The 14,147-nt window shown below is 30.4% G+C and overlaps 1 protein-coding gene across 2 annotated transcripts in view; it reads right to left on the bottom strand.

Moving 5' to 3' along the window:
- Positions 1-14,147, bottom strand: part of Snx6 (sorting nexin 6) — a 68,353-nt gene that overhangs the window by 51,773 nt on the left and 2,433 nt on the right. For both annotated transcript variants that reach the window (XM_035364162.2, XM_035364163.2), the window contains exons 2-3: positions 9,167-9,268; positions 2,162-2,272 (exon numbers count right to left, since the gene is read on the bottom strand). In XM_035364162.2, the coding sequence (XP_035220053.1) occupies positions 2,162-2,272; positions 9,167-9,268 (213 nt within the window). The remainder of the gene's footprint in view (positions 1-2,161; positions 2,273-9,166; positions 9,269-14,147) is intronic.

The raw sequence follows: 14,147 nt of genomic DNA, 5'->3' as shown, positions 1-14,147 counted from the left end.
GATGGTGCAAACTTCGAGCATGTGTTGTAACATTCAAGCCAACGTACACCATTTGTATTCATGTCCAATAAATGTTTCCAATTAATCACTCTTGCTTCTTTTCCCATCTTCTACCACTTACCTCTGACATTTCCAGGTATAGGTTCCTATGCAATTCTTAATCCTTATGATGTGCCCTATCTCCCCATGAGAAGTTTGTCGCAACATTTACGATACATCCCGTATACTCTTTAGGATTTTAACCTCTTAAAAGCAAAATAATAATAATCTATTAATCTTCCATTTAAATTTGATGTGAGAATTAAAATTATCAATGATGTACACTAGAAAAAAAGGGGGATAATTCTATGTCTTCCATTCTACTGGGCCGATTGACAAAATTTAGATTGTGTTTTTTATGTCTCGAAAGCGTAACTTATGATATATATTAGATTTATATATAGCATTTTTTTAATATAGGTATTTTGACATAAAATTGAACTTTTTCTGAAATGACGTGTCAATTTTTTTCCATATTTCAATTCTATGACTCAAATTATGTCAAACTGCCAAGTTTTGTAAAAATTGTGTGAGTAGTTTTTAAAAAATTAGCTCTCAAACTTTTAGATTCTCAATGTTAATTGAATTTGATATATATTTATTAATATCTTTTTTTTTTTAAACTTACTTGATTCCTTTTTCCAGAATTTGAAATTTAGGCTTAATCAAATATAATTCGCACATTTTTTATTTATTTTAAAAATTTGTATTCTAAAATATTTTTTATATATTTTTCGAAAAAAATTTTGTATTATAACCTATAAAATTTTTAGCATCATCTTAAAGTAGATGTGTTTCTAAGTATACCTGCAAAAAAATTTTTATTCAAAATTTCCTAAGACATACATGAATTTACATTTTGGCACATTTTGAAATTTAGCTTATTTATTATAAGCGATAATAACAAAAATGTGGTACACGCACTTCATTAAAATTATTTGAAGGCAGGAATGATGACTTCCCCCCCCCCCACACTCATGCACAAAGGAAAATAGGTTGCTATAAATTAAGAAGTTCACCAAATGAATTATACTTGGCGCAAAGATAAATTTTTAAATTTTTCACCAAAAATTAAAAAATGTAGTATGTAGGCATAATTTGAGGTCTAGAATTGAAATATGGAAAAAACAATTGTATGTTATTTCAGAAAAAGTCTGATTTTGTGTCAAAATACTTCTGTTAGGACAATGCTATATATAAATCCAATATATAGCCTAAGTAACGCTTTCGAGACATGAAAAATGCAATTTGAATCTCGTCAAACGGCCCAGTAGAACGGGAGATATAGAACTTCCTTTTTTTGTGTGCAGTGTACATATTACATTTTATCATTTAGCTCCTCCTAAATTATAAAAAATTATTCTACTAGTTCCTCAAGCATTTGCATAATTTCTTTTAACATCTTCTTTATCGCATATCTGGTTTACAGATTTGGAGTTAACCATTCACACATTTTTCTATACTTATAACAATTTCATACTCAAATCAATGTCATAAATAAAACACTTAGAATGATAATAGTTTCAATAAAACAGTACAGAATCACTGATCCTACGAATCCTAATGAACTTCTTTGTGCATATTAAAATTCAAAGGATGACTACAGCATATCAAACTCTCGCTCAGATGTTTTTCTAAAGTCCATAAAGTCCAAAATGTGATTTTCAATACAAATGAAATAAATTACAATTAGAACAGACAAAAGAAAACTATACATTGTTTTACAGATATAGAACAACATACCTTAAGAATTATTAAATTTCTGTTACATATCAAGTATTATATTTAAAAAATCCTTTGAGCATTTCTCAGTTAAAGATCAAATTTAGCAGAATAAAATTTTATTTTTCTAATACTATTTGATCACAGTTTCACATCATATAAAAGCTGCTTTAGAACTATTTTCTTACAACAATGAACTATTTCTAAAACACATTAAAAATTATATATGAAATTCATCAATGCTTAAAACTAAATTTTGTTATATATTGAAAATAAAATCCATATTTTAGAAGACAAATTTATAATCAAATACACATATGAAATTTATTTAAATACTATTAATTTACTACAAAAATCATTCAATAAAATGTGAACTTACATATAGAATCTTTACTCTTACCGTAAATCCAGCATACTTTTCATTTTCTTCAAATGAATCATGCAACCATACAAATTCTTCATGTTGACGAACAACAGAAAATTCTGGCTTTGCAAATGTTGGAAGAGTTGTCTGTATATAAAAATGCATTCATATTTAAAATAGACATTAAACTAGAATGTTCAATACTAGGAGGGAAAGTTAATCAAAGCACATATATTACAGTCTCAAAGGATAATATTTAATAGGAATATCAGAATTGATAAATTTATGGATGCAATGTTCACCTATTGGACATAAAACATTTTAGCCATAAAAATAAATTGTGATTTCATTGCATCCATACAATATACTTAAAAATTATTTTACCAGTGATATGTTGGAGTAATTTAATACTAATTAGTTCATTTCACAATGCATAGTAAATTGTTATTAGAATTGAGGAGTACGAAAAGTTAATCTAAATATCAAATGTTTTCAAACAAATATAATATTAAAAATTTTTAAAATATTAATAAATTAAAATAAGATTCTTAAAAAACACTGTAGCGATGTTAATTTAGAAATCAAACAACAAAAGTCAGAGTTTATTTTCAAATTTTGACAGGACTAGTTTCGATCCTTCAGCTGCCAAAGTGCAAATGACATGTAACTAGTCCTGTAAAAATTTGCAAATATAATGCTGATTTTTGTTGCCTGACTTCTAAATTAATAATTGTTCGGGATATTATTTTACTTCAGTTGTAGCAATGGTCACACGAACTGTTTTGAAAACAAAAATAGTGAAAAGAATATAGTGCAGAATTAAACTTCTCAATTTTTCCGTTTCTGATGATTAAATTGATCTGATCTCACAGAATGGAGTACTTACCAAATTAAAGAAAGTAACTGAATAATTTTATACACTTAATTATAAAAAAGTATTTACCTTACTCATTATAGCAATAGGAAAAATATGAAGGAAATTACATCAAAAACATTTAGAAAAGATATAGCAACCGCATATCATTCATGACAAATATTACTCCTATGATGTCTTAAAATAAAACTGAGGAGCTAAGAATTAAAATAAAAGGGAAAAAAGTGCTTAATTCCATACAATCACTTAATGAGATAACTTTAAATTACACTATTGAAAGGCTGACAAGTCACAGATGTTATGAATAGTTAAATTTCAAAACAGAAGGTGAAGACTATCTCATTAATAGGTAGATAAGAGGATTACGAGTTGAATAAACAGAATATGTATGTGTTCAAACAAGTTAATATCACTACATGAACTCTCAGCTGAGATGTCACCATATTAAGCAGGAGGTGAACATTCCAGCTAAAACACCACCTTAAAGATGATACAAATTCCTCTTGCTGAGACCTGTATCCTCAGTCCAGATCAGTGGAATTTAAATAGATTTTCCTAACACCCACTACTGAACTGAGCAGGCGGAATCACTACTTCTGGTGCCCAGAAACCATGATAAAACGGGATATATTTGCCTGGAGATCTGACTGCTCATCTAAATGCTACCTATCAGTACTATACTGGCTGCCTTCAATCTGGAATGGGTCTTATACCAACCCACCCTAATGGGCCAATTGTTTGACTAAAGGTATCTTCTGGCACAAAATGCAAAACTGCTAAGCTCAGTTTTAATATCGCCTGTACCGAGGCTGCCAGAGTACAGATCTCAACCAGTATAATGGTCGACCCCTGGGGGGGGGGGGATAAGTTAAAAGGATCATATGAGACAAAAGTTAGTTATTACTTTTTGCAAGAAATACAGAAAAGTACAATTACTCTTCATTTGCTTTTTTTTAAAAGGAGCAATTTTTGTTTATTGGTTACCATAAATGGTTACCACCATTTTAATACCTAGAAGATTGATAAGTACCTCCCGAACTTTTCAAGAAATATTTCAATTTTTCTGATTTAATATACATCAGGGTTGGCAGAAGTGGACCTACAAGGCCTTCTTTGCAGGCGAGCACCAACCAAGAGAGGGGCGCTGACCAGCATCCAGCCCATCCATTAACGCCTTGCCACCCATCCATCAATCAATCGTTAAGTACAGTGTCACACAAAGAAGTTAGAGATCGAAAAGGCGTTGGAATTCAAGCTGTGAGCAAGTTTAATCTAGGTAATACATTACTTACACCGACTACACATGCAGGCGTTTCAAAATAACTCTTCTGAGCAACTAATACTATATAATGGTAATTTTCTATGCATCTAGAATGCCGCGTGTTATGTATCATCTACACATTCCTGCTTCGTATTTATTAAGCGTTTGCCAAAGAAAATTTCCGATGCACAATAACCTTACTACTACTGGAAAAGAAAAATCCATTTGATGAAGTACGTACTTATTTTATTTTACTTAATATACTTTCAATTTATCCTTATTTAATCCATTTTATTATTTTTTTATTTATTTATCCTTGATACTTTGGCACGATTTGCTTAACAGAATTAATCCTGTCAGGAAACAATTGCAAGAAAAGGGTTTGATTGTTACACTAACCTTAAAGGCAATAAGTAACTTAAAAACATTCATTGAAGAATATAGAAGTGACATCAATTACAAAAGTTTTCTTAAGAAAGCCAAAGAATCTAGTGAAGAAGTGGATGGCGAGTCACAGTTTAAAACTGTTGGAGAAGTACAATGAAGGAAAAAGAAATGTCCCTTCGATTACGAACATGCTGATGAATCCCTTCAATCTCCAGAGGAGAAGTTTAGGGCAAATGTCTTTTTTAGAATTTTAGATATTGCTTAAACATCATTAAATGAAAGATTTGATGCAATGAAAAATTCCCCGCGATAACTTTAGTTTCTTGCGTAATTTATCAGAAATTGATAATGCAAATTTGAAAATGAAATGCAGTAAATTAGAAAAAATGTTACAGTGTGGTGACAATAAAGATATTAACACAGAAGAACTTTATGATGAAATAGTAGTTTCGAAAGACATTTTTATAGCTGGTATGAATCACCCATTCAATATTCTGAACTTAACATAACTGTGTCAAATATTTGGTGCTTCCCGAACTTGAAGATCATAAGTGAAAATACTACTTAGCATTCCTGTTAGTGTTTTTAGTAACGAAAGATCATTCACCAAATTAAAATTGATCAAAACATAATTATGGTCCAGTATATCACAGGACAGAATCTTAAATCTAGCTTTGATTGCCATTGAAAATGAAATCTGTCAAAAGATAGATGCAAAAGAAATTATAGAAAAATTTATAAATATGGAATGCAGAAAAATAAATTATTTTCGATAGATTGTTACAAAAAATTTCAACAAATGACTTCTTCAAAACTTCCTTCTCCTCTACAAAAATTGAAAAAAAAGGGGGTGACTTCAGCTATTTCGCTGGCAGGTGCCGTATAGCCTTGCGGCGGCGCCGATATACATATATATAAATTTTCGTCAATATCTCACAATTTTTCAGTTAATGAGGAGAGCCCTGCACTCTTTTTCAATATTACTGCAACAACTGACAAGCAGAGCATGCTAGGATTAGAAGTAAGACTAACTCTATGCTATGCATTTAGATGTATAATGAAAATGCAAATCAGAAAATACAGGACAAAATCTGAGATCTAGAATCATTGGGATTTCAGAGATTCTGGCTTCTGGAAATTTCTGGATTCTATATCAGTTTAGATCTAGTAAGATATCTAGCAGACATGACAACAATGGAGCTTCACTTACTGTTTATGTCAGATTAAAAAAAAAAAAAAAAAACTACAGCCTCACTCAAGGCCTAAAAGTAAAACCCAGGTCTACAGAGATCTCTCTCTCTCTCTTTCTTCCCCCCCCCCAATATGGTGGAACTGACAATGGATCATATTGGACATCTCGATTTTGGGCTCTGTCATCAATGCATTCTGTCATCTTAAATAGTCCTTATAAACAAAACATGATTCAAAAACAATAACATATGGTTTGTCTTAACAAACTGAATTTTTTATTATATGTACTAATAGTAAAAACTACTCAACTCTTTTTTTTTTCTACCTTCCTCCAAAAAAATCTAAATTTATTTTACAATGAGTCTTCTACCAAAACCTAATATTTCTTTACAATTCTTCCAATATGCATATATATAGAGAGAGAGAGCATATATTAGAAAAATGTCAAAAACTAAACATGTATATTGAGAAAAAGCAAAAAAGTTCTAAGCAACTATTTTTAAAACAAATAAATACATTCTAATTATTATTAGTCACAAAACTTATAACTTCTTGTATGCATATTACACAATTTGCTTGCTGTAAAAAACCATGCAGAAGACCTTTAAATTTTCTATCATATTTAACAAACCAACAATCTGCTTAATAAGACTGAACTATTTTTGTATTTTTTCTGAGTGCTTAGAAGTTCTCATAAATAACTTTAGTGACATTATGCACAAAAAAAAAAAAAAAAAAAAAAAAAAAAAAACCTCTCCTAGCTTTGACATAGTTTGCTTCCAAATTCTATGACAACTTTATTATACAGATACAGGAAGAGGTGGATAGAACACCAGAAATTCAACATTGGTTTAATGGTATAGCCTCGCCACACTAATTGCACAGTTCTGCCCCAATTTTAAGGAGAACAGGCAGAAGGGATTCCAAGGGTCTCCCAGCCTCCTCTTACCACTAACCTCTCAGAAAGACTTTTGGCTCATCCTACATTTTGAGTGTCTCCTTACCACAAAAACACTATATGCCTTTCCGGGATTCAAACCCTGGGATATCAGGTATTGCACTCAGCATCACCAAACACTATATTGGCTGAGTAGCAACTTTATTACACATTACATTTATTAACTTTTCGCTGTGATTATGAATTCAATTTAATCATATTTTTAAGGATAACAGTTTTTTAAAGTCGTGCTCATTAGGTCAAATCCTAGAGATGAGCTGCTAATCGTGCACAGACAAATGCATTAATAAAGTTATGATTTAGATAACAGAAGAAATTCTACTTCTTCAAGCAACATAATTTATTTGGAATGTCACATTACTCTTCTTATCCCTTTACTTATTTATTTAATCTCATATACAAGAAATAATACTATTCTTCTCTTACCACATAAATTTTGTCAAACTAAAAGACTATCAGTAAACTAAATATAAGTTTACATTTCTTATTAGGGCTTCCTGAAGCAATTTTTTTTTTCAACTATGATGAGAAAATTGCTATTTTTTTAAGTAAAAGTTAATAAAGAAATCACATTTTTTTCCCTTCTGGCCATTATTTTAAAAATGCATATTTTAGTATTAATTATTATATTCCACAAATGCAGATTATTCTATTGTATTCTAATTATTATATAATATTCTAAATTCTTGAACACAAATGTCTTTTTTAGTTTGTTCTCCTTTCTTTAATTATTCTAAATTATTATATTCTACAAATGCAATTTCAGAATAATTATTCCATATGGAATTAAATCTGTATTTTTCATAATTTAATTTCTGAAAAACAAATTTAAAAATTTTTTTATGATTACTATTTTTTTAAATTTATTCTAGTATTAAATTTTTTTAAAAAATATTTATGAATGCTAAATTATTCTCCTGCTGCATTATATTTTAATTCTATGTAATCTATTGTAACGAAACTACAACAAAACTTTTATTGATTAAAACTGAGACTGCACCAACACAAAAAGTCAGCCAATGCTGCAGAATTAACAGAAAATAATAATTTGCATTTAGAATGTGACATACTGTATGCACAAAAAGCAACATGTTATCCTGTTGACTGTGAAAGTTGGTGGAAATCTCACTAATTGTTCCTGAGAAATTCTGAAAGAACTGATATGTCTTTATTTAATAAATAATCACTATTCATTTAGCATTATTTCTGTCCTTCATAAAAACGCCTTTCACCAATTTCTACCATTTTTTTACACCCTCTCATTTTTAACATAATCTCGGCTTAGTCTGCTATGAGCACAAACTTTGTGCATATAACTGTTCCAATCTATTACTGTTTTGTCAGTCATATTCAGCTAACCATGTCATATCCATTAATACATACTTTTTTTATGGACGATCCCATAGCTTTGAAATTAATCTACTGCTTGATGTTCTGCAAAGGCAGTTCCTAAATTTTAATATTTTGTTTTTTCCAAAATGCAAGGGAAAATCCCACAATAACATTTAAAAACAAAATACAATTTATCAAAAATCACTCAGGTTTACATCAAACAAAAGCATATATGTTATGAATATGCTCTTATTTCTTGCTTATCTTAAATTGGTACTAAATTGCATTGCTTGAAGACAGTTGAATGGCCGGCACAATGTGCATGTACCAAAGGAAAAAATATGTTTACGACTAATTACATGAGTAAAACTTTCAAGAGAAATTAATCATATTAGTTTCACATTGAATAAATAAGGTTAAATAATTTGACAAAATATAGCACAGTGAGCTTATTTTGTAAAATTATTTAATCTTATCTAACACAGTGAGCAAAATTAAAAGGTTTTCCTGACTTTGTTTCCAGTGCAAAAATTTAAGCAATGATCTTGTTATGAAAGTTACTACTGGGGGGGGGGGGTAAAAATACTATATATGCATATTTCTCATAAAACCATTATAACCACTATGCCTTTCAAAAGAAAACATTTCTGTTGTGAAATAAATAAAAAAATAAAATATATTTAATATAAATAAAAGATAAGTATAAATCTAAATTATGCATTCAGTAATCTCATATGGCTAAAATATAATAAATTTATATTAACATAAGTCACAAGAATAGACATTACTAATTGTAACAAATAAATTTTAACATTCAAATCTGACATTGCTTGAGAAGGCACTTCTAAAATTATATTGAAAAAATTAAATTTATAAATGAAGAGATCTGTTTTTATGAATATGCCTCTGGGAAATACCTTTAAATAATAAACACAAAAAGTAGAAATACTTTACAGCTTAAAACTGAAGATTTTTAATCTTCAGCAGTTTGACTTTAAATACTTATTTTCAAAGACTGAAATTCAGTTACAACTTTACCTTTGTATGGACGGTAAATTTCACCTTATCTCTTTCACTCAAAGCATCTGAAATATCAACTAAAAGTGACTGATCAGAAAGATCAATAGTGTCAGAGCGATTCTAGAAATAAAAAATAGTTATTAATATTTATCCTATTAATATAAATACATTCATTTTTCAGCATTTTTATTTTGTATTAATGTAACTGAAGAAAATTAAAAATAAATAATGATAAAGATATAATAAAATATCTATATCATTATTTATTTTTAATAAAAATTTCAAAAAAATTTTTATTTAATAATCTAACAAATTTAAATGGATAAATCCCACATTATACACACAAAAAAATATATAAAATAAAATAAAAAAACACATACATACATGAATTATATTTAAGATTCGTGAAACATATTAAAGAAAAGTCCACAGTAGCTGAAAATAATTTTCTTCTTAAAAATGAAAAGAATTATTTAAATGCAATCTACTAATTCATATGAAATATCCTGTAATAAATTTCAGTTTAATAATATAACTGAATTTAAAGATGAGCACAAATAATTTTTTTCTTATAAAAATGTCTAATTAGAATATAAAACTGAAATGTAAAAATATTTACACAATTAGATAAAATATAGCTACATACATTTATGCGTTTTGTTCCTGAAATCATAAAAACATTTCTTTTATCCTTTCAGATGACATGCAATATACAGTCAAAAGTCGTTAATTCGGACACCCATAATCCGGACCTCAAAGCTAAAAACTTTCTGCGCATGCGCCGCGTTGACACATGCGCATAGGTGTTTACGCGTGCGCGTAAGACCTTTACAACTGCGCATATGCGTGTGCGCAAGTGCAGAATACATTTTCGCGTGCGTGTTTTATGTATAACGGACGGTATAATCTAAAATTATCTAATTATCTATTTCAGTTAATGTTGATGATTGCGTTGTTCCTTAATCTTTGAACTGGATCCGGCTTATTATTTTTTGCAGACTGTAAGAGCAATTTTATAAAAGTAAACTTGACCTTTCGATTATGTCAAATAGAATTTCCGATGCTGGAGCTCCCAAAGGATCTACAAAATGAAAGTATGTTTCGATGTCCATCAAACAAAAAGTGGAATTGCTGCAAAAAATGGATAAAGACATGAAGAAGGTGACAGAGAGGTTAGTGAAAACGAAAAAATTTCGATTGACAAGTTAGTCGGTATTCTCGGCACAGCAATTACGGGACTTGAACAGCGGAACTTTGTAACTGAACAAGAAATTATGTCTGTTTATAGAATTAAGGAAAAAGTATTATCACATAAAACGAAGCAACTTAAACAACTTACATTGAAAGAAATGTTTAATAAAGTAAACAAAATATTAAGGTTTTTTTTTTTTTGTAAATTTTGATACCCTTTAGATCATAATTGTTCTTTATTTCTTAAATTACGGTTTCATATTTTTAATTTTAGAATTTCTGCATGCCATCTTACGAGATTTAAACTGATGATCTATAATCCGGAAAAATCGATAATCCGGAATCCCCGAAGTCCCGACGAGTCCGGATTAACGACTTTTGACTGTATGCAATATCAATTAAATGTGAACTAACATGGGGAGAGGAACTTTTTATAAAAATTAAATATCTCATTAAAAGTTTTATAATAAAAATATTTGATAGTTAACAGTTTCCATCGGACAACCACTGTACAATTATGCTCCTACCAAATTTCTACACCAAAAATCTATTTGAAATACTTCTATCTCCTAGCTTGTTCTCTGGACCTACCTTGCTGCATTCAACTACTTGAAGTACTCTTTAAAGAATTCTATTGTATAACAACCAGAACACAGCATGCAAAATGTTTGGTTATTATGGCGAAACATTGGATCTAGGAACTCCACATAGAGCGATTACTTAAAGTTAGATATCAATATGTAAGGCAATTTGTAATATTAGCATCTAATTTCAAGATGCAACATTATTAATCATGAATGCACGCACTAAAAAAAATTAACATCTATTTAAAAACTACTGTTTGGAATAACGCTGTTTGAAAATCAAAATTTTGAACATTTAAAAATATAACATTTCTATCACTCATTTACTGTCTCTTAAATATTGATAAATCAAAACCTGGGTTTCAAAATTGATTTAAAAACAAAGAGTTACTGGCCCTTTTGCTTTTGCAATAAGTGATGGAAAGCAGTCCAAATCTATTTCCTATGGCACAATACGTTAGCTGTAGAGAATTTCAAGTTTTACTCACATGTAATATAAAGAGATGGTTTCTCTAACAAAATTCTCTATGAAGATATTTCTTCTTTGGCACAAACAAATTTTGACAAACCTTCCCTTGTCAGTAACAAAATTTGAAATTAATCATCCTTGGATAAGTGGCTATAAAACTAAAGTTAAATCTAAGAGATGGCAACTTTAAAATAAGGCAAATTTCAATCATAGTTTGACAATGATATTTAAAAAAAAATTGACATGCATTTCTTTTCATTAGTATGCAAGTATTTTTCAATGAAAGGAGGCATATGCCGGATCATCTGCTAGCATACAACTACTAACAAAGTTAAGGTCTTATTTGAAATCAGTAGTTACAAGTTCAGATTAGTATATTCCTTTTACACAGCAGCAAGTTTGAGATCCAGAATCCTGGAGACTTTGATGATTCCAAATTTCAGATCATTAGTTTAAATCTACTAAGATAATATGCTGACATGGCAACATTAGGGCTTTGAATATCGTTTAGGTTGAATGTTATTCCGCCCTCCCCCCAATAAGGCAAATGCTAGATCCTGTACGGCTGCACTGGGTGACAGAAATTTCAGGATTTAAAAAAGCACTGAGAAGTACAATTTAGAGGCCACAAAATTTGTACAAGTTGAAGAGATATCATGGAGCAGAATTTAAGCCTGTAAAGATTGCACCAAGTGGACAAAATACACAGCAATGACTCTGTCCCTCCCTACAACCACTCATGGGTCAGAATCCTAGCTACGATCAATACAGTGTCAATGTATTGTGATTTGGCAACAAAATCGTTCCTTAGCCAGCAAGCATTTAAAAGTGACATGCAAAAATCTGAGTTAATGTACAGAAAAATCACATTTGTTGCATACCTGCTTCTTTTAATTCAGCCCTATATTCTCCATTTCTGGATTTTGTAGGTAAAGGAAATTTTACCTATTTATTTATTTATTTATTGGTTGGTAGTCCAGAGATTTGGACATTACATGATCCAGATACTGGGCATCCGGACTTTGCACTGTATATCTCGCATTGCATTTCAAGGAATGAGAGACAGCCTGTATTGTATAAAACTTTCATGCAGCATCACTTTTATGAAAGATGTAGTGAAAGAAATCCCAGAAGAGATTCCTTTTTTACATAAATTTTAATATTAAAAATAAAAAATATTAATCATTACCTATACGTTACATAAGAAGAAAACTGATATTTAAAATGCAAAATGAAGATAAGGATAACTTTGCAGGCTGTTTTCATTCCTTATAGAAACTTTAACAAAAACAATACATATTTAAGCAGTCAAACATATTGTTACATTTTAATTTATTAAGCCAGAGTCATATAATTTAGATGCAATAATCCAAAAGACATACTTGACAATGATATGTTAATAGATAGTTTTAGGCTTTAGAATCTCCCATTATCAAATTGTTGATGGTTCTACCTAAAGCATCACTGTAAACGACACACTGTCCAAGGCTTCTATAGTATTGTTGCGTTTTTCTTTTCTGACACCAGTTGTTACGTTATTTTCTTCCTTCACGTTCATACCGGGTTCGTGTGGATTTGGAGTGAATAACGATGACACTTGATGAAGTATTGAAACACGCTTTATTTATCAATATTAATCCGAACAGCTCCAAAACACTTTTACAGTCATCAAAGATCTACTACAAACACGCTGGAACAATCAGCGACACTGTCATGCAATAACGGTGGATGCAGTTTCACTGCAAAGCACCAGAGTACAACTCTCGACTCTGCTCGGTCGTTTTCGGAACTCCACATACTCTCGAGATCCTCCACGCCACAACTCGCGATGCACTCGACGACACACAGAGCACAGCTCCCGACTCTTCAATTATTCCCGGAGCTTAACACACTCTCTCGATGATGCACTAACCACGATACACTAAGAGATTCTTCGATGCACTCAACGACCCACTCAGCACTCGCTGCCCAACTGTCAACTCGATCGACTCCGCATTGATTGACTAACTCGAGACCAACTATCTCGCACTTGACGAGGCACTCTCTCTATGACTGACTATCAGCTCGCTAGACGAGGCACACTAACTGACTGCGGGCCAGCAGAGTTTATATAGCTTTCGGGTTGTGTTCGAGAACATTCTGGGCTAAACCAGTAAGAATTCGTTCCAGAAGGTTCTCCATTTGTCCATGGTATATCGCCAATTTTGCTGCCAAATATGCGATTTCTTGCCAAATGTGGCAACCCTGTATTATCTTGCCATTTTATGACAACCCTAAAACTGCTTCGTGGGGGAAGCCATCTTACCACGCCTGTACATTTCATAACAGTATGCTAATTGCCTCCCCACTTACGGAAATGATACTATACAAGCATATCATGTTTAAAGAAACAGTATAAAATGCAATATTTTAGGTAAGTATAAAATATATATATATTTTAGGTAAGTCATATAAAGCATAGAAACTTGTTACGATAAAAGAGAAAGGCCAATTTTTTTTTTGCTCAGTATTTCATATAAATTTTTTAATGCACTCACATTCTAATTTTAATATCCTCTTATGAAGCAAATTCAATTTTATTACATCACTGAATATTAAAGCTATAATTTATGATGTTTTTGACAGTAGAACACTGACAAAATAATATTTGATATGTAATTTTGAGTCGGTATTAAATACGACAGTAAACAAAAAAATTCTATTTAAGAGAAATGTTCATCTTTAATAATCAAACAAACTTTTATTTTACAAATAA

Source organism: Stegodyphus dumicola, chromosome 11 (genome assembly GCF_044657685.1).
Source record: "Stegodyphus dumicola isolate Sdum_Otavi_A_Nest chromosome 11, ASM4465768v1".
Taxonomy (NCBI): domain Eukaryota; kingdom Metazoa; phylum Arthropoda; class Arachnida; order Araneae; family Eresidae; genus Stegodyphus; species Stegodyphus dumicola.
The sequence above is the reverse complement of the archived record's forward strand: the minus strand, read 5'-3'. Positions and strand labels throughout refer to the sequence as shown.